Source organism: Emydura macquarii, unplaced genomic scaffold, assembly GCF_026122565.2.
Source record: "Emydura macquarii macquarii isolate MOO-44397 ecotype Brisbane River unplaced genomic scaffold, CSIRO-AGI_Emac_v2 contig_3603, whole genome shotgun sequence".
In the NCBI taxonomy this organism is placed as follows: Eukaryota; Metazoa; Chordata; order Testudines; family Chelidae; genus Emydura; species Emydura macquarii.
In genome coordinates, this window is record NW_027133740.1 from 6,730,942 (window position 1) to 6,751,556 (window position 20,615).

At 41.3% G+C, this 20,615-nt stretch overlaps 1 protein-coding gene across 3 annotated transcripts in view; it reads right to left on the reverse strand.

Moving 5' to 3' along the window:
* The window catches only part of ECT2 (epithelial cell transforming 2), a 55,430-nt gene extending 41,247 nt beyond the window's left edge, over positions 1 to 14,183 (reverse strand). The window contains exons 1-5 of one of the 3 annotated variants that reach the window (XM_067536518.1): positions 14,041 to 14,183; positions 9,299 to 9,457; positions 3,394 to 3,473; positions 3,202 to 3,294; positions 1,778 to 1,960 (exon numbers count right to left, since the gene is read on the reverse strand). In XM_067536518.1, coding sequence (XP_067392619.1) covers positions 1,778 to 1,960; positions 3,202 to 3,294; positions 3,394 to 3,473; positions 9,299 to 9,428 — 486 coding nt within the window. In that variant the 5' untranslated portion in view covers positions 9,429 to 9,457; positions 14,041 to 14,183. Of the gene's footprint in view, positions 1 to 1,777; positions 1,961 to 3,201; positions 3,297 to 3,393; positions 3,474 to 9,298; positions 9,458 to 14,030 lie in introns of those variants that run through there. The other 2 variants (XM_067536519.1, XM_067536520.1) reach the window with 2 other exon arrangements.
* Positions 14,184 to 20,615: the final 6,432 nt, after the last annotated feature.

Sequence of the window (20,615 nt, forward strand, 5' to 3'; positions counted from 1 at the left end):
ACAGTTGTGACTTTAGGTGTCCCTATGTTTCCTACAGGATCATATAACATACCTCTTCTTGTCCTGTAACAGAGCATTATTACCCCCCCACCACTGCTAGAATCTTTTTCTGCACCATACTGCAACCATGTTGAACAGATATCCCTGGCACTAAAGCTGTCTTTACTCACTCAGTGCAGTATTCCAATGACGAAAAGCATTTCACATTACTAACACTTGAAATTAAAGTTATTAGCATCTATATTTCCTTAAACCTCTTGCTGATGCAGAGAAGCTTTTCTGCACACTTCTTGTCTGTCAAAGACCTTATTTTGAATAATCTTGTTCAATATCACTACCAGCGGTTTCAACAACATGTTTTTTTTTAAAAAGTTAATTCAACTGGGTTTCTCGGGACTTAACTTCCTAATACTGTACCCATTCTCAGAAAGGCCTGCAAATAGCAGTATTTAAGAAAGGGTAGGGAAAGTAACGCAGGGGTTCATGATGCTGCCATGCTTGAAAGTGTTATGAAGAAAATACTATACATTAAGGCTTTGTCTACCCTACCCTAGAAAGTTATACTGCTTTAACCACCCTAAGTGCTACAATTGATAATACAAATAGTATACTAGTCTAGTTAAACCAGTACTGCCCTCTAGCGTGGACACAATTATGCTGGCGTAGAGGTGCTTATACTAGTACAGTGGGTCTCAACCTTTCCTTACTACTGTACCCCTTTCAAGATTCTTATTTTTCTTGCATACCCCCAAGTTTCATCTCACTTAAAAACTACTTTCTTACAAAATCAGACATAAAAATACAAAAGTATCACAGTACACTATTACTGAAAAATTGCTTATTTTATTATGGTAAAAATGAGAAAATCAATTGGAATATAAATATTGTACTTACGTTTCAGTATATAGCATATAGAGCAGTATAAACAAGTCATATGAAATTTTAATTCGTACTAACTTGGCTAGTGCTTTTTATGTAGCCTGTTATAAAACTAGGCAAATATCCGGATGAGTTGAAGTACACCCTGTAAGACCTTTGCGTGCCCCCATGGGTATGTGTACCCCTGATTGAGAATTACTGTACTAGTATATCTATTCCCTTTTATGTACAGGAATAAAGCATATGGTATAAGGCAGATTTTATGCCAGCATAACTGCATCTACACTAGGGCCTTTTACTGGGTTAACTATTTTGGTTAAAAACCCCACACCACTAACCAAACTAGTTATACCAGTAAAGCTTCCAAGTGTAGTAAAAAGCATTAGACCTGGTCTACATTTCTCTGGAAAGATATCTGATGGGGTAGGGAAAAGTGATTTGTTAACATAATTGACTGGTTTGAGCTACATTCAAAGGTTGACTTGGCAGTGTTAAACCACTCACTCTGCATTTACAGCCTACTTTCCAGAAGTTCTGAGCATCAACAAATCCAACTGAAGTTAAATAGAGCCACTGGTGCTTACTACTTTTTAAAGAAAGCTGTAAGTATGTAGTGAAACATTCAGATGTCAATGGCCAGGATTCGGCACTGAGAAAGACTGATACAGCTTTCAGCAATTCTTCAAGTTTAGAAGAATTAGAAATTCAGAATAGCTGTGCAATTGTAACACAAAATCTTCATCTATGTAAACAATAAGGAAAGCTGTATTGCAATTTAAATGAAACGTCTACCATTGGAAGAAGTCACACGACTCATGTGTTGCCAGTAATACTAACATGTAAATGTCTATCTACAAATAAAGTGAAATAGGACATTTGCTATCACCTGAATACTTACTTCTCCTTTTTTAGCACAATGCAGTACTATTGGAGGGCCAAGAACTCGACAGTCAAACTTGCACAAGTTGTCCAAGATGGAATTCTGAAAGTCTGCTACAATGAAGACGGTCTCAAATTCTGGAGACTCAGAATCCCCAAACTCTTCCACCGATTCCATCTTTATATAGGGCACTTTAATTTCCTTAATTTTTTTCACAGAGTATTAAAACAAAGAGTCATTCAAGCAACATACATAGTAAATGAATGTCAAAGTCTTAAAGTGATTTTTATTAAATTTCTCTAACACTTCAAGGTATCAAAGACACCTTTCACCCATGTTCTAAAAGTTATATATTATGCTTAAAAAGATACAAAGAGGTGATTTTGTTTGTTTGTTTCTGTATATTTCTAGCACCGAACCAGTGATGAGCTAGGTTTCTAAAATTATTTCTGATTCAGAATTTAAGGAATTGTTTGAGAATCCAAAGTATTTGTTCTAATACTAATTGTTTTACCTCTGTTTAGGGAATTTCCTCAGGCTTTGGAGGTTCACAGTGATAAAAGTATTTGATCAAAAAATATCTGGATTCAATTGTTCTTGTACAACAGAAAATGTGTTTCTTTCAGGGCATCTGAATTTAGAGTATTTATTTTGGAACTCTGTCACTAAAAACAGACTCACTTTAACTATTTTAGTTGCAACTTGCAGACCAAAAGATTCCATAAAGAAATGTTTCATGCTGTATGAAATTACACTCTATATTTCCAAAGGTTCAACTATAGGCCGCTCTGAATCTGGAGGCATTAGGTCTAAACTCCATTTTCTATACTCCTTCACATTAAGAAACAAAAAAAATCCTTACAGAATAGTTCATGCACCTGCCTTAAATTGCAGCTCTTTCACTGTTGAATCAGAAAGGCCATTTAACGGATTATGAAGCTAGTTCACAGCAGAAACATATGAAAGCTTTGTCTAAATAGAAGTGAGCATCTGGAGATTATATAATTTGAGTGTTCCATACCCTAGTTACAGAACACATTGAGTACACCCATTACGTTAGTTCAGGGGTTCAGAACAGACATTTAAGGAAATTGCAGTTTCAAATTTGATTAGTTTCTACTCAACTAGCTTCAAACTACACTATAGGAAACATTGTCTATTGAGCCTTTACCATAAAAGTAGTCCATTACTTTTTGTCAAGGTATAGCCAAGGTCCAGATTCAAGAGAAAATAAAACCCCCCAATAATGATAAAAAGATGTCAGGGACCATTCAAAAGCATCTGGTGATCCAGATTTGGCCTGCGGTCTGCCTATTGTCTACCCCTGCTTTATCACATCCAAATACTGTATCAGAAATCATGAAGGTTAAATATTTGTGCACTCCAATCCCAGTGAAGTGCAACATGCAGCATGCAATCATATGCACAGATGCCTGACATACCATATGAATTATACTTTTTATTAGTTTTTCTTCCGATTTACCAGGATTAGTTTCCTTTATCTTTATAACTGGGACTTCCATTATCTTAATGGTCTGTGAAAGAGGAGAACTTTGGTATGAGATTAAATTACATACATAAAGTTTGTCACAACATTCTGATTGTAGTGAATGCTTTATGTTAAAGCCACATACCTCCAAGGCTTTCAAAAGTTCTTCACGTTTCCCAGCTTCCTGGACTAAAACCACTCTGGTTTCAATTTGAGGCATTTCCTCTGTTTGGGGAAGGAAAAATTGCAATATTCATATCCAATAGCAAAATCTAATCCTAGTGTTAAATGAAGCCATAAAGTAGGGAAACATGCTAACTCCACACTTGTATCTTGCCAAGATGCAGAGTCTTTTCTCAAGCAAGGTGTTATTTACCAAGAATAGTCCAACTCTAAAGATTAATGCTACCTCAACAAGCTTCTTCTTTAAGCCAATTTTGAAGCCAATGGATTACACTGTGAAGTGTAAATCTGGAAAGGACCTCCAGAGGTCACCTAGTTCAACCCCACATGCTGAGGCAGGATTAAGTAAGACTAGATCATCATTGACAGGTGTTTGTCTAACCTGTTTTCACAACCTCCCTTTGAAGCCTATTACAGTGCTTAATTATGATCTTTATTAACGGAATTTTTTCATAATATCTAACCTCAATCTTCCACAGATTAAACCCCATTACTTCTTGTCCTACTTTCATTAACATAGAGAACAAGTCATCACTGTTCTCTATACTACAGCCCTTAACAGTCTTCACACGTTATTAAGTCCTCCCTCAGTTGTCTTGTCTCAAAATTAAACATACCCAGTGGTTTGGGGTTTTTTTTTTTGTTTTTTTTTTTTTTAATTAAGCTTTCTTCATAGATCAGGTTAGCTAAGTCTTCTCCTATTTTATTGCTCTCCTCTAGACTCGGTCCCATTTGCCCACATATTTTCTGAAGTGTGGTGCCCAAAACGGGGTACAGTACTCCAGCTGAGGCCTCACCAGTGCCAAACAGAGCAGGACAATTACCTCCTGTGTCTTACACCCATTAATATATCCACAGTGATATTTGCTTTTTTGCTACTCTATCATATAGTCATTCAATTTGTGATCTGCTATAATCCCAGATTCTTTTCAGCAATACCACCACCTACAAAATGGGGAATAACTGTATCTATGCATTTGATTTTTCCTCCCTACGTGAAATAAAATTTACTATAAATGAATGAAAGTATCTTGTTGATTTCAGACAAACTCTCCATTTTGTGAAGGTGTTTTGAATTTAATCCTGTCCTCCAAAATACTTGCAACCTCTTCCAATTTGGCATAAAATGCAGATTTTGTAAATATACTCAACTCTATTATCCAAGTAATTAATGAAAATGTTTACTAGTACTGGACCCAAGACAGACCCCTCTGGGACCCCACTAGGTAAATGCTCCCAGTCTGATGGAAGCCAGATGACTCATCTTAAATTAGAACTCAGGAGCCATCTAGTTGCTAAAGTATATGATGAAGCAAGAACACAGTTTATGGCCAGTCAAGTGCTCAGTCATTCACACAGGGACTGTCTGAAAAAAAGTGACCCACACATATTGAGACACACAGCAGTGGTAGAGTTTGACTCCATGCTACTAACAGATTTACCAAAAAATCTGTTTAAACCACTCATCAGTCTTCTTCCCTCACCATGCAAATCAATCCCAAAAACAGTAATACAAATACTTCCTAAAAAGCCATCACTGTCAAGGTGTGTTTGAGGACGAGCTCTCACTCCTTAGAAAATGCCTCTTTTGACCAGTGTAATGTACATCCTTGACTCCTACCACTTACCATCTCTTGGCAGAGACTTTCTTAACTGAAAGCGAGGGTGCCTAAAGTGGGTGCCTGACACATTATCACCAGATGGCTCCAGGTAGATGGGGCTCGTTAACTATCGTAGGCAGCCTTAGGAGAAAGGTCTCCAATTTCAAACCACTATCATTAGATCTAGCCCGCTGGTGGTAAAAGTTGTGCCAATCACACATGCTTGTTGGTCTTCATCTTCAAGGAGTATAACTCTTGGTGACAAAGAGTGAGAGCTGCCAACCCCAACTGATGGGATAAGGTGAATCAGAAGAATGGTAACATAAAATAAAGAAGATATTCTAGTTCACAATTACAAGAAACTGTAGGAGTTAGTCTATGGTGCAGAGTCGTGGCTGTTTAGTATTTTATGTTGTAGTGCTTAATATCTTAACATTAATAAAGCGTTCTCCAAAAACAAAAAAGAGAAAAGTGATGTCCAAGTCCCTACGAACTCTTTCCTTTTGTCTTGCAGACTTCCTGGTAGCATTCACAGATTTCTGTCTTTTGACATACCAGAGGCAGATTGTCAAAGTCAATGCAGGGAGTCTACTAAAAATATAAAATCACATTTCTCTGTGAAAGACGAACTGCCCCACATAACACAAGGTCACTACAGCATCTGATATTTTTCCCAGTTTATCAGCATTTCCCAGTTTGTCTAGTTCAGTATTTCTCAACGAGTGATTCGTGGACTGGCGCCGGTCCCCAAGATCTCCCTAACACAGTTTAGGAAGGCAGCAAGCTGGTCCCTGGTATCAAAAAGGTTGAGAAACATAGGGTGAAAATGACTAGATCAATCTGTGTACCTTTCATACAAAGGAAAGGACAATCAATTTAAGAGAGTGGGATTTTAAAGCCACAAGGATTGAAAGGTCGGGAGGGATTGAGGGAGATATCTCAGGGCAAGTGTATCTGAAGCTATTTTTAACAAGTTTAAGTTAACTATGTCCTCTGGAAAAAAGGAATAAATTACATACAAGTGCCCTACCCCAAGCAATAAGTTTGCAGATCTTAAAAGGTCTGTTTATTCTGGAGTTGCAGTAAGACAATTTTAGGCTTCTCACACATTGCTTTTTATTAACAAGCAACAGTGTGACTGATTAATGAGTTTCTATGGGAAGCCTAGATCAATAATTACTGAATGGGAATGCCAGCAAGAGGGAAGGAAAGGGAAGCTCCTATGGGCAGGATTTGTCAGAGGTACACATGGCAGATTTGAGCTAGTGGCAATTTGCTTTTTCATTTTTTTGTAATTAAAAATTTAACGCACATCTTTAAGAACGGCACTTAGCTACAGACTCAACATGAAGTGCTGTGTTTTCACCCTTCACTAATGGAAAGCCTTGTTTAAGCCACTCCTTTTCCACAATTCCATCACATCACTTTATGACCAAGAATCTTCCTAAATTGCTCCCTCAATCTCATTTACTCACTCCCAACTTCACATCATCTTTCATAATACCCTGCTTCCTTGTAATAACCTCATATTTACTGTTTGCCAAACTCATCCCAGAGGCTCATTCCTGCTACACTGACTATTTACCTCTGTTCCTGTTCATGTCTTTACATCAAGCTCTTCAAGGCAGAGTGCTGTTTGTTTTGCTTAATTCATGTGCTGTATAGCACTGTGTGTATAAAAGATTCTATATTCTAGACACAGAGACACCTACAGTTAGGGCTACATGAGCATTCACATTCTGAAGGGTTCATTTTTAGAACTTACAACTGGGTCAAATTCTGAATTCAAGTTTGTTATATTTGACTCCAACCCTGAGTATTTTCCACCCCCTCTAATTTCAGCACAGGAAATTATCCATTTGACAACATTAGAGTAAGATATACAGTAGAACCTCAAAGATACAAACACCTCAGGAATGGAGGTTGTTCGTAAGTCTGAACAAAACATTATGGTACAGTCCCTGCAGTTAGTGTCTTCCCTGAGGCTGGGAAGAATCACTGCAAAAGTGGCACCTGGCAGCACTCCCTGGTTCGCAAGCAGCTCCCTGCCCTATTCCTGCTTCTTGCCTTTGAGCTGAATTGAGGGGACCTGCCCTGCACCCTTGGCACTACAAGCTCCAGTCCTCAGCCGCCTCTCCCCAGGGCTCACCCTGCTCAGTGCACTGCTTGCCACGCTCCAGAGGCAGCATGTGGCAGGGGGTTGGTGCCAGTCCAACTGCCAGCAACCCTCCCTCCCCTGCCCCTTGCACTCCCAGAGGTGCTCAAAGGATTCAGGAGTGCAGCCACAGGCAAAGCTTGGGCCGCAACAGTGCGCAGGCTGTGGCCCTTTCAAACTCCTCCAGAGCACAGCTGACTCCCACTCCAGCTCCAGGCTAGGCTTTGGCTGCAACCTTCCTTAAGTTTCTTGCAGCAGCAGCAACAGGGAGCTTTCATTCCTGGGCTCTGGAGTGGGGGGGATGTGAAAACAGCTTCCTCCTCTCGGTGGGGTGGGAGGGGATGAAACAGCACCCTTGGTTTACAGGAATAGCACAGACCCCGGACTGTTTCTGCTCTGCATTCCAACCTTGCATACAGGCACAATATTTGCTTCCTCCCCCTCCCCCTGCAGCTGCTGCCTGATTGCTTACTTCCAGTTGCAAATGGTGTTTGGTTGGTAACTCTAGTGTTCATATCTTTGAGGTTCCACTGTACTTCCTACTAAAGAATTTTTAACTTAGCTTATACATAGCTCTACCACCTCAATAGAAGGAAGAAACTTGAAACTTGGGAATGACAGTCTTTAGATCAAATGCTCCTGTCAGTGTTCCACTGAAAGTCAATTTTTATTTAGAACAGCTTTGGGATAAAAAAAACCTACTTCATGTATACTTATTGATTAGTACATTGTATAATTGATTTGCTAGCATTCCACCGGCACTGCACATACCAATTAAATCAAACTGAATGGGGGTGTGTATTGCAAACAATTATGGAATGAGGCAGGGCTCCAGAGGTCACCTGCAGAATGGGGTGCGTATCTAGAGCCCGAGACAACATCTAAGCCAAGGTGCCAGTGTCTGAAAGGGTCATGGAGGAACTAAAGAGGAAAGTTAGCGTTACCTTGAGAGAATCTAGCTTCTCTCCAGCCTTCCTCTTTTGATCGCCACAAGACCTCTCTTTCTTAGAGGACAAAAGGGAGCAAGTGATGACAGTAGTTCAAGTCTATACCATGGCAGGATGTCAAGCAATAAAATATTCAGAATCCCCTTCAAGAGGAATTTGAGAGCTCAGTCTACGTAGTTCTTTAGAAAGCCTGAGTGGACTATCTACCAGATAAAAATACACCAGTCTTCCAAAGAGACTAGCACTACTCTATATGGACAGCTCCAATGCCTGCCTTCACTGCTGCTGTTGCTCATAGCTTCCCCAGTGTGCAGGTAGATACATCCAGAATGGATGTCCCCAGAGAAAGAGGATAAACCAAATACAGAGGAAAACTACACTATTGTGAAAAATAGAGTATACTTTAATTTCTCAAGTCTTTTTTTTTTTTTTTAAAACGAGAAACTGGTCTATATGATTTAGGAGACTGGTAATGAACACAGATCTTTCCAGATGTAGGTCGCTGGTTCAAACATCTAGACATCAGTAGAGACCAAGAGCCACCCATCTCATGGTTCTTTACAGACCTATAAAGCAAGTTGGTGGTCAGTGCCTATTCCTAGGCCCTGTCTATACTTACCTCCGAGATTCGGCGGCAGTCGACGGGAGTTACACAAGCTACGGAAAAAACTTGCATAACTCCAGTCAACTTCTCTGCTCCTCTTCTGCGCGCCGTCTTCACTGCACTGTGCTGACGGGAACCGCGTTCCCATCGATGCAGCGCTACACCACTTGTGAAGGTGGTCTTAGTACGTCGATTTCTGGATGGACTGAGCGGGTCTGCACTGACCGTTCAGTCGACCCAGAGAAATCGATTTGCTGCCGTCAGTGTAGCCGTAGCCTTAGTAAAAGCATCCACATCAGAAAGCCACCACTATGACTAGATTCTTGATTGGCGCTGAAGAATGAATGAAGAATGAACTACTTTAACCTGTAGAGTTGTGTCCCTTTTCTAACATAGCTGTGAAGAAGGCAGAAACGCTGGTGTTTGTTCAGTACCCACTTTGTGGCCATAAAAGGGACTTCAGGTTATTGAAATCTTCCATGAAAGCTATACATATTCCAAAAAACAACATTCAAATCACATACAAGTGAGATAGTACTGAAAAAGGTTTTTCCTGTTACCTTCAACATCTGAAGTCAATCCAATAAATATATTCTCCTTGGAAGTTTCTGTAATTTTTGAATCAAGAACTGAAAAATCTGCCAAGAGACTCCTCCCTGTGTCAGACACTAGCGTACTGCTGTCAGCCATGATCAAGTCTGTGTTTCTCTCTTCAGTAGCTGCAAAATAAGTATCCAAAATAAGTTTAATGGGAACGGTTCATATTAAAAAGTCAGTAAAAGTCCTGTGGACTAGTAGGGAAGTTAGCTTTAGATTTCTAAAAATCAAAACTACTAAATCCCACTTGCATGCTAGTATCCTCTTAGCTAGAGCTATTCTAGAAGTCAGAGTTTATACAAACGACTATTACAGAAATAGTTTCGACAGGTAATTAACAATAGTCTATTTTTGAGGAAAACTGTATGAAGACAGAGCATTTTGATAGTTAGGGATATGGGAGAAGAAAAAAAGTCATCTTCAAGGATTTATTTTGATCTTGTGTCAAGAAATCGCTTGCTTATTCCGGATAGGAATTTTGTTAAACATGATCTGAATGAGGTTCAAGGAGCTGGAATAACTTATTATTTGCATTTAATTTTAGAGAGGTTCACACTGAAGAGATGGATCTGCATATATTTTCCTAAGGTGAAAGTTTGAAGAAATTAGATTGGGGTGTACAGGCCACCACAATAGACTTCAGATTTCCCAGATGAGCTGACCAAGTTTGTCTAGCTTACTGTTGGAGTTCCTCAGGCCTGTCTTGCTGGGTAATTTCAGTGACGCAATCCTTATCACAGACAAGAGACAGGGTTCCTTGCCATCACTGGAAAGCCTCATGGAGGCACCAAGTGCATTATCTATATACAGAATTATCCAGTATTATTAGCAATTTTTAATAAAGAACTCAATGCTGCATTTAAATAGAAAAATCCTCAGTTATCTGACAATGGGGGGGTAATGTGGGAGGGATTAAAAAACAAAAAACAGTGAATTTGCAGGACACCAGAAGGCAAAGCAGCAACATAAGTTTGCTAACCAGCACTAGGAAATTTTCATTCCGTGGAAATAGTACAGACTGTTGAAAATAATACCCGTTCACAGAGTTCCCCATCCCACATTAAGGGGCCCTTTGACTCCCTGTCAGCACACTATATTTCTCTTCCATCTTCTAAGAAGCTGCTTGAACAATTGTGAACTTCAGAAGACGGGCCTGTCTCAAATCCCTCAATCCTCCCACCCGCAGACTAATGGATTGGCTAGAGAGCCATCAATTCAGTTAGCCATGATTCTCCTGACTAGGAAGAACCATGTTTTTCGTAAGTGGGTTTGGAAATATGCAGTTCTTGTGATCAATCACGCAACTTTAAGTATTTGTACAGTGGTTTGAGGGTGCATGAAAAGGTATAAAAAAAGTTTAAGATGCCATGGTATAGATACTATATAAAAATCAAGGAGAAAGTGCTAAGTATCCTTTTTCAGATATTCTCTTCTCTTTACACACCCAAATGCTCAATGCTTTTATTACTTTAAGGAAAGACATCTGCAAAATGTTACTCACGGATAATCTTACAACTCAGTGTGCTCAAAAGGGATATTTTTGTAAGCAAAAATATTTAAGGGGGGTTGTTTTTCCTTAAAACATAAACAAACAAAACTTGTAAGATACAATGCCCTTTTAAAATAGTAGCCTTTGAAGTCACAAGTTAAAACACTGCATGGAAGAGGACACAGTAAAATCCCAAGAAATTCACGTATGGGAAAGAATGAAGTAAGTAACGAAGACCAACATTATTCTACAGGCAGCAAGGTTGATCTTGCATTATATACCAATATAGGCCAGGTCTACACTATAGACCTATAATCAGTATAACTAAGTCACTCAAAGGTGTGAAAAATCCACACCCCTAAGAGATGCAGTTATATCAACCTAACCCCACATGTAGACAGCCTTATGTCAACAGGAGAGCTTCTCCCACCAACATGCCTACCGCCTCTCAGGGATGTGGATTAACTATACTGACAGGAGAAGCTCTGCCATTGGCATAGGAGTGATTTCATTCAAGTACTTCAGCAGTGCAGCTACACCACTGTAGTGCTGTGTGTGAAGACAAGCCCTTAGAGTTAAGAGCATATGAATTGTCATACTGAGTCAGACCAACGGATCCAGCCTAATATCCCATTTCTGACAGCGGCTGGTTCCAGAGCTTCAGGGAGCAACGTACAAGACAGTTGGAGTGATCAACCCCGGTCTTCCCCTTCCACTTCCCTTCCCACAGTCAGAGGTATGGGCATGGGGTTGCATCCTTAACCATCTTAGCTAATATCTATTGATGGACCTATCCTCCATGAGCTCATCTAGTTCTTTTTTGAACTCAGCTATATTTTTGGTCATCACAACATCCCATGGCAATGAATTCCAGAGGCTAACTGTGCATAGTCTGAAAAAGTACATCCTCTTCCTTCTAGTAAACCTGCTACCTATCGAGTGACCCCTTGTTTTTGTATTGTAGGAAAGAAAGTTAACAACACTTCTCTATTCACTTTTTCCATGCTAGTCACGATTTTATAGCCCTCTATCATATCCCCTCCACCCTTAACTGTCTTTTCTAAGGTCAACACCCCTAACCTTTTTAGTATTTCCTCAGACAGAAGCCATTCCATATTCATGATAATCTTGTTGCCCTTCTCTGAAGCTTTTCCGTTCCATTATATTATATTTGAGATGAAGTAACCAGAACTGGACACAGTATTCAAAGTGTGGGAGCAACATAGATTCATATAGCATTTCCTATCCCTTTCTTAATAATTCCTAACATTGTTAGCCTTTTTGACAGTTACTGTGCATTAAGCAGAAGTTTTCAGACAACTATCCACAATGACTCCAAGGTCTCTTTCTTGACCAGAAACAGCTAATTTAGAACCCATGATTATATATGGGTAGCTGGGATTATTTTTTCCCAACATGCATTATTCTGCACTTACGAGTGTTGAATGTCATCTGCCATTGTGTTGCCCCATCACCCAGTTTATGAGATTCCCCTGCAACTCTTCACAGTCAGCCTTGGACTTAATTATTTGCAAACTTTGATATTTTACTATTCACTTCCTTTTCCAGATCATTAGTGAATATGTTAAATGGCATAGGTTCCAATACAGATCCTTGGAAAACCTCACTGTTTACCGCTCTCCATTGTGAAAACTGGCCATATATTCCTACCCTTTGTTTCCTATCTTTTAGTCAGTTATTGATCCAATAAGACCACCTTCCCTCTTATCCCATGATTACTTAAATTTTCTTAAAAGTCTTTGATGAGAGACCTTGGATGAAAAATCCAAGTATACTATATGGACCTGATCACCCTTATCCACTTGCTTGTTAACCCCTTGAAAGAATTCTAATAAACTGATGAGGCTGGACTTCTTTTTACAAAAGCCATGCTGACTTTTCCCCAACAAATAGTGTTCATCTATGTGTCTGATAATTCTATTATTTACTATAGTTCTTGTAAACAGCCAGAAGAAGGGATTCTCACCACAGTTCAGAAGGACCCTATTCTTACACAAAGGCACTAAGTATTTTATAATCATTCAATAAATTCCCCAGAGGTACTACAGTACTGTACGAAAGAATTACACAAGTTAAATAAAGTATCGGGTAGAGACTATGATACCATTGAATTAGAAATACAGAGGCTACCAAAACAAGCACTTATTAAAGCAGTATTTAAAACAACAGGGGTGCCCAATCTGACATTAACGATCACCTGGAATCCTATACCTGGTAACATGCATACCAGCGTAAACATTTAAAAATGTATACCAACACAAGCAAATAGTAGGATCTTCTCTTGTTTGCTTAATACAAGCTACACACCGTGCATCCCCTTTCAAAGGTCTCTCTTTTGTGAGTGATTTTTGCAGTCATGTATGGAGGGGAAAAAAAAGTCTCATTCTATATTTTGTGAGTTCCCTTATTCTAAGGAATATGGCTTTGAAACAGCCGGGAAATACTGGGAGTGTGTATCTAAGGTTACAAGAAAAATAAAGCAGCTAATACGCAGGCAACCAAATCCAGGCATCAGTTTGCCAACAATTAGTATTTCAGGGGTAGGTGTGTGTGTGTGTGTGTGTGTGTGTGTGAGAGAGAGAGAGAGAGAGAGAGAGAGACACACACACACACACACACACACACACACACACGAACTCCACCCCCCCAAACCCAAAGCTGCTACTGCTAGAACACGTACTATTATAAGCCAGCTGGGGGGAAGGGGGCAGCTTTGGTTATTCCGGCCATTGGACAGCACTGTCGGTACCTCCAGCGTCACCGGCCCGTTTCCCCGCCCACGCACAAGGGCTCTCTCCGTGTCAAAGCGCGCTGGGGCAGGAGGCAGCGGGCTGGGAGCTGTTTCGCAGGGTGGGTTTGTAAAAGCCCCAGCGCGGCTCGCACGGAGGTCCCGTCCCGTCCCGTCCCCCCTCCCGGCAGGTGCAGTCCCAGAGGCCGCGCTCGGGCCCGTGGTGGAAGCTGATCGCGGCCTTTTAAGGCCCGTGTCAGTGATTCGCCTTTTAAAGGATTCTACCGCTACATAAAACACGCGCCACAGGGCCAGCGCCGGGAGCCCTGCGCCGCCAGGGCCAGGCACGTTTCAGGCTTGGCCCGGCCCGGCCTTCCCTGGGCAGCCCCTTCCTTCGCCTCTCACCCCACCGGCTCCGCGTCCCGGCCTCGCTCCCGGCCCTGCCACAAGGCCTTACCGCGCCTCACCGTGAAAACCCCAGCCACCGCAATCTCCCCGCCGCCATTAGCGGCCGCCGCCGACCCCAATTCAAAAAGCGAGCCGCCGCTCTAAGCGAGCCGCCCATTGGTTGCCAGCCGGTGTCGGCGCAGGCGTCCCTTTGAAAGCCGCCTTCTCATTGGCCCTTCGCGGGATTCCCAAGAGCGGTCGCTCTTCCCCCTCCCCCTCTCTTTGAAAAGGGCTTCTTGTTGTCCTGCCTTCTCTCATTGGACGTTGCCCGTGAAGTTCGTTGCAAAGCGGTCTCCCATTGGCCGACCGGGATGCCTCGGTGTGTGAATGAAGGGAGTTATTTGTGAGGCCCCTCTCGCCCAAACTCAGGTCACAGGGGCGCTGAGCTCACCTCGGCTCTGATTCGTTGATGGAGGTTTTCAAACGAATCCAACGGCTAAGACGGAGAGACCCGGATGCAACAGTTGCTGCTGCTGCTGCTGGACAGTGCTTGCCTGGCCACACTGGTGGTCCCCATCCCTCCATCCATCCATCCCAGTCCCCGCACCCTGCCACTGGGCTGCTCTCCAGGCCACATCGCTTTAGCCGGCCAGGCATCCCCAGCCCCGAGTGCAGCACGGGCACCCCAGCCTGTGAACTGTGGAGCGTGGGTGATTCCCATCGGACTGGGTTTTGGAGCCATTACATTGATGTATTTCCCAGGCAGGTCTAGCTCCACCCCAGCTAGAAGGGAAATAATCTGTTTCCATTAGGATTTGCGGTCTCAGTTGAACTCTCAGTTCAGCTTCCCGACCTGGTAACCCAACGCTCCTTCTTTCCTCATTTCTCCTGGCCAGGGACAGCTTCTAAAATGCGCCCTAGAAATGTGACCTGACAGTAACCATAATAACTAGAAAAGCAAAGTATAATTGGCCATGCAGGTGTGCACATTCTTAAACTGAGTCACACCATCTACTGCTAGCTTGCCCTTCTCACCCCATTTCCTCCCTACTTCTTGTTGCCTGAGTTGTCACTTCATATTTAAATCCCTCTCTTCAAGGCAAAGATCATGTCTGTCTAATTGTTCAATAAACCACCTACGCCACCTTTGGGCGTGATATGAATAATTACTTTGGGCACCAAAGAATACTAAGACATTAATAACTTCAATAAACTTTGTCTTAAGGATGTTAAAAAGTCTTATGATTTTGATGAAGAGGAGCTTCTGAATAATCAAATTAAATCAGAAGGAAAGATGAGTTGATTTATGGAAATATGAATGGCTCAGGTCAGAGTCAGTTAGCTGACTCAACTGTACCAAAACTGATATAAAATTAATCAAACCTAATGCTTTTAATTTCCTCTTCTTTTTATTTTTCTCTACTATTAAACCTTTGTGATCTGGAAAGGAATATTTTTGTATGTACTCAGCATCTTATTAATAAAGGCCCAATTTTGTAAGTTCCAACTGCGTCAATTTAAAAGGAACTTGAAAAGGTCCTTCTAACCTAATTATTATATGCTGAATTATTATATGCCAAAATTAAACATTTGGATAATAGTCATCCTTTTATATTAGGCATTCTTACTACTCTAGATATCTTCAGGGCTAAGGACTTGATACAAAGTCAGTGAGAGTCTTTCCGTTGATTTCAGAGGGCTTTGGATCAGATCCTAAGGACCGAAGGACAGGGGAGACTGCATGTGATAGCAGGGATTGCTCATGCGAGCAAGGGCTTGCAGGCTCATGTCTCATGTAAACAGAGATTATGTGCATGAATAAAAGGTTAGAATCCTGTGAACCAGGTAGGTGGCCTCAGTTTTGGCACTCAAAACAATCAGTCATTTATTTCACACAATAATAGCAACACTCGTGCTGGTGATTGCTTGCTTGTTATCAAAATTTAAAGGCATTGGCAACAGTTGTTTCTGCTTATAGTCTCAAAACCATTTTGGGACCTAATCTTGCAGTTCCAACTCAAGTAAACTCATTGATTCCCAGTTACTTTCAACCAGATCCTGTAAGGTGCTGAACACTTCCTATTACATTCGTGTCCCTTGCTACTTCACATATCCAGCAAAGTTCCTCTGAGCGGCATCCAGTGGCTCCTTAGACTCCTTTGCAGTAGGGTAGGCAGTGTCGAAGGTTCTCTGCTGATGTCACCTTCTTGAGCCCTGATTTTGAACCTTTGGCTTGCACCCACTTCCTGGTCTAAAATTTGCTGTCTAATCTTTAGAACTTTAAAAGAGATGCACAGAATGCTCTGACAATTTGTAAAGAAAGCAGAAATATATTCATACTGAATCAAATTCACCCCTGTACGCAAGACCCAGGCACCACTTAATCTCTATTTTAAAGGCTTAGGTGATACATAAGGTCTCAGCACAAAGGTGAATTTTTCCCATTCTATGCATGTAAAAAGCAGTTAGAGAACAAATGTATTAGCCATTTTCAAAATATTATATTTGAAAAACAAAGATTACAATATTAAAAACTGCAAGGCTATATTGATAAACGACCATGAAACCTGAATTAAACCACCTTTCAATGGGATGACAAAAAGTGGTCCAACTTTAGGGTGCTGATTATTTAAGGAAGATGGCTAGGAATTTTGCTTGATAAACTGAATGGGATCCTATAAAAGATCAGATCAGAATGATTTGATATCAACAATTATTTTATTGTGTCTAAAACACTTGAAATCCAGAACTTAAATACTTCTATATTTATAAACCCATCAAAATACAAATGTTTTTCAATGTGATTTTCAGCAAGTAAAATGTCACCTGCGGCTGAAACTTTGCTCTGTCTACTGGTTACCCTCAACATTGGCAACATAAACGTGTACAGTTTATTAGGCCAGATCTTTTTCTTCCATGGTGAATCCACAGAAAGTGAATGTTGGGAGATGACATTGCTAAGAGAAGCTCCCCACTTTGTCTCCTTGAGGGCATGCAGTTTGCCCACTCCCATTGGAAAAGCTGTGGGGCTTCCCACACACCTGGTGGAACCAGGGGGCATTGTGGGGGGTCTGAGCGATCCATGCAAGGACCTGTGCCTCCTCATTGGCTCTGGTCATTGGTTGCTTTGCACTGTCAGGGTCTCTCCCTGACTGTAGTTGCCCATGGGATCTATTGGGGTGTTTTGCAGGGACAGAGAAGGGACAATATTGTCCACCACACTTAAGTCCTGCCCCCACCTTACTCCTCTTTCCCTGGCCGTCCAACCTCCACTTCCTCCCCCAGCATGGACCCTGTATCATCAGAAAGGTCTCCAGGGGGTTTGGAGGATGGGGGAATCCTGCCACAAGACAGCTGACTCCACTTCTGCCTATTACCTGTGAGGTACCTTCACAGAGGATCAGTTCTGAGCTTGAATCACAGGGAGATGATACAGATTGTACCTGACTGCTGTTTGGCATTTCAGCATAAAAACTAGGAGTAGACGGAACAATGCAAAGTGTAAAATCTCTTGTACACAAACTTTGCCCCAGATTCTGCACTAACATATATGCTTAACTCAATGTATGTGTGTGTTTGCAGAGTCCAGCCCTTTGTGCATATATACCATGTGCCTTATGGGCATTAAATTATATGATTCTTATTACAGATAATTTAACTTTGTAAAATCCTTGGCAATATCTTGGAGTGGTTGCTTAACAAAGGCTGGCTCTCACTCTAATTCCAGGAAAAATTCTCTGCTCCTGTAAATTGGTGCTACTTCATCAAAATCAGTAGAGTTGTGCCAATTTGCAACAGCAGATATGTCCCATATATATTGCGTATGTACAATTTTAGAAATGACTGAATGTTTTGCTAGTTTGTAAAAAAGAAAAAAAAAATACCTCCCAGGCTTAGACCTTGGCTTGTTGTTTTTCAACCCACAGCAAATTTTTACAGCCTAGTTATGAACTCTTGGAAAAAATAGATTCATCATGGAACCTCTGATTCTCTTTTAATAAAGCAATGCTAATGTGTTGCTGTATCCCGTAGCTCGTTTCCTAATAGCCCTTTAACAAACAACTTGCTCAACAAAGTGTATGGGGAAACAGTTCAAGAAAGCACATTCTGCTTTTGTGATAGTGTTAACTCACAGACTGGGATCTGCTATTAGTGTGCTCAGGAATTGACATGACTCTCGTTTGATAATGACAGAAAGGCTTTAATTACTATACTTATAAACATATAAAATGAGCCCCCAAACCAAAAGTCCAGTATATTTTAGCTGCAAAAGCAATTATCCTCACCAATGCAGGCAAGAAGTGGTGATGAATTCTCAGCAGCTTCCCCCAAGAGCCTGGATTGGTGGTCTCAGAAGACAGCTGGGCAAAATGGCAGGTCTTATCAGTTTCTTGTCCAGAGTGATTCTTTACTCTTGAAGATTGCTTGCCTTGCTTATTTCCATCGCTTCTCTTTTATATTCTTAAATTCAATGTTTTTGAAAGCATTTTGATAATTTACATGAGTAAACACAGTAATTCCTGAAAACAATACAAGAGGGAGAGACCCATGTGTTTTACTTAGTTAAAAGGCGCTATCCACCTAGGTTTGTTGTTTAGTTTCAGTGTTCCACCCTTCAAACAAAGGGGTATTGGGGTTGTTGTGATTAAATTGAGCAATACCTGGGGTGGCATCTAGCCATGGGCTTTGATCATAAGGTATTTTGAGAGTTCTGGATCCATGGAGGTATAGCACACCCTGCATTTAACACATTTCTGTTTACTGCATAGATGAGTTACTCCCAGAGGATAAGTTCATTAGGGAAGATGGTCCAGACAAGAGAGACAATTAATAAGCAGTTATCTTAATGAAATACCAGACATACTTTGAGAATGGAAAGATCGCATAGGTGTGTTGCAATGAGAAAAACCACCCCTTTTCAAAAGGGACTCCAGCCACCATTTCACATACTCTGCAATATGCAACTTATTAATATTTGGTAGCTTAATTTTATAAGTAGGCCCAGCCTACCTGATATTTCATGGTCTACAGATAGCACATTGTTGTGGTCCTTGGAACCCCATTTTCTCACAAAGTACAGGGATTTTCTCCTGCTCCCACTGGAATTAATGGATGTTTTTTTATCTTTGTCTCAAATGAGAACAGGATCAGTGTCAGCTTTTCACTTCTTATAAACTAGTCATTGCAAATTTTTCATGCCCTTTTTTTAGGAAGCTTTTCTTTTCAGGAGCTTAACAGAAATTGTATTAGTTTCCTTTGTCTTTTTTTATCTGAGGAATTAGTTTTAAAACATCTATTAAAATTAAGGGTGTGCTCATTCTTTTATGTGTATTTGATTCATGGTATATCTGAAACTAGCCATTTAACAAGATATTTGAATTTGTTTAACATGGTCCCATAAACAAGCACAAGTATGTAGTTACCATTGATGATGTGGAGTTTAGTCAGAACCTGCTGAACAGTGTCATCGTGTCTGTTACTTGGCATGACACAGCAAGATGGCCTCCACTTTGAATTCATGAGGGAAGAAGAGAATAACAGAAAGAAACTTGTTGAGGAAGTTTTTTTATTTTATGCAGGATAAATCCTGCTAACGCAAAAAAGCAATATGTATGCTATAGGCATTTAGTAAACTCCTGGCCCCATTGAAGCCAAGGGAAGTTTTGCCACTGACTTCAAAGGGACAGTTTTTCATCCAAAATCCACAGTTCCTTCCCTAGGTTTTCCACATGCCCATTCCAAACTACAGTATGTACAAATTTAACTATCACACATATTTTAAAAAATCGTCTCCAGTTGAGACTTCTTTCTGTTATTCTGATTTACTGAAATGGCCATTTACTACCTTTGTCAGGTCAAAACCACCTCTTCTCCCCCCAAAAAACCCCTTCCGGTGACCCAAAGTAATAGATTCCAACATACACCCTTCATTTCTCATTGCTAGACTCACTGGTAGTTGACAAAGACAGATCCAACGCTCCTCATGCTTCTCACTGGATTTCCATTTCTCCATTCCTTTCACCTTCCATCCTTGCCACGCATAGGAGTTATGGGCTCTGTAAAATGAAACACAAGTCAGGTCCTGGGTACCTTCCCTGTGCTACTGCCAGTCAGTCCGTGAGGAGTCAATGGTTCTGTAGCAGACATGACTGTAACTGACAATATGTCCCTGGCCAGCTAAGCTTCTAAATTTGGGGGAGAAGGAAAGAGGTGAGAAATGCATACATTGTTCACGTTCCATAACAAGTGTGGTGTCGTTTCTATTAGTTGCAACAATGCTTTCACACCGGTACTGCAGTGTATTCTGTAAAAACAAGGATCTCAATCCTGCTAGCTTCTGCAGGGTGCATCCCCCTCTGAGCAGCCTCAGGGAAGCCCTTGGCACTTCATAGGCATAAAGGTGTCCGGCTTGGGCTCCAGTGGGACTGCTCCTGGGTGTAACGTTACTTAAGCACCGGAGGGACTGGAGACTTGGGCATCACAAGGTGCAACATTTGCTGCACATCGCCATCAACTTTTTTTGGGGGGGGGAGGGGGTGGCTGATGATTTGGGGGCTGGATGACATAAACGCTGAGCCGGGTGTCGAGCCAGGGCAGCATGTGCCGTGCGGTTCCAGCGGTGCACTGCACCGCGGTGTCCCCTAGATGTCTCTGT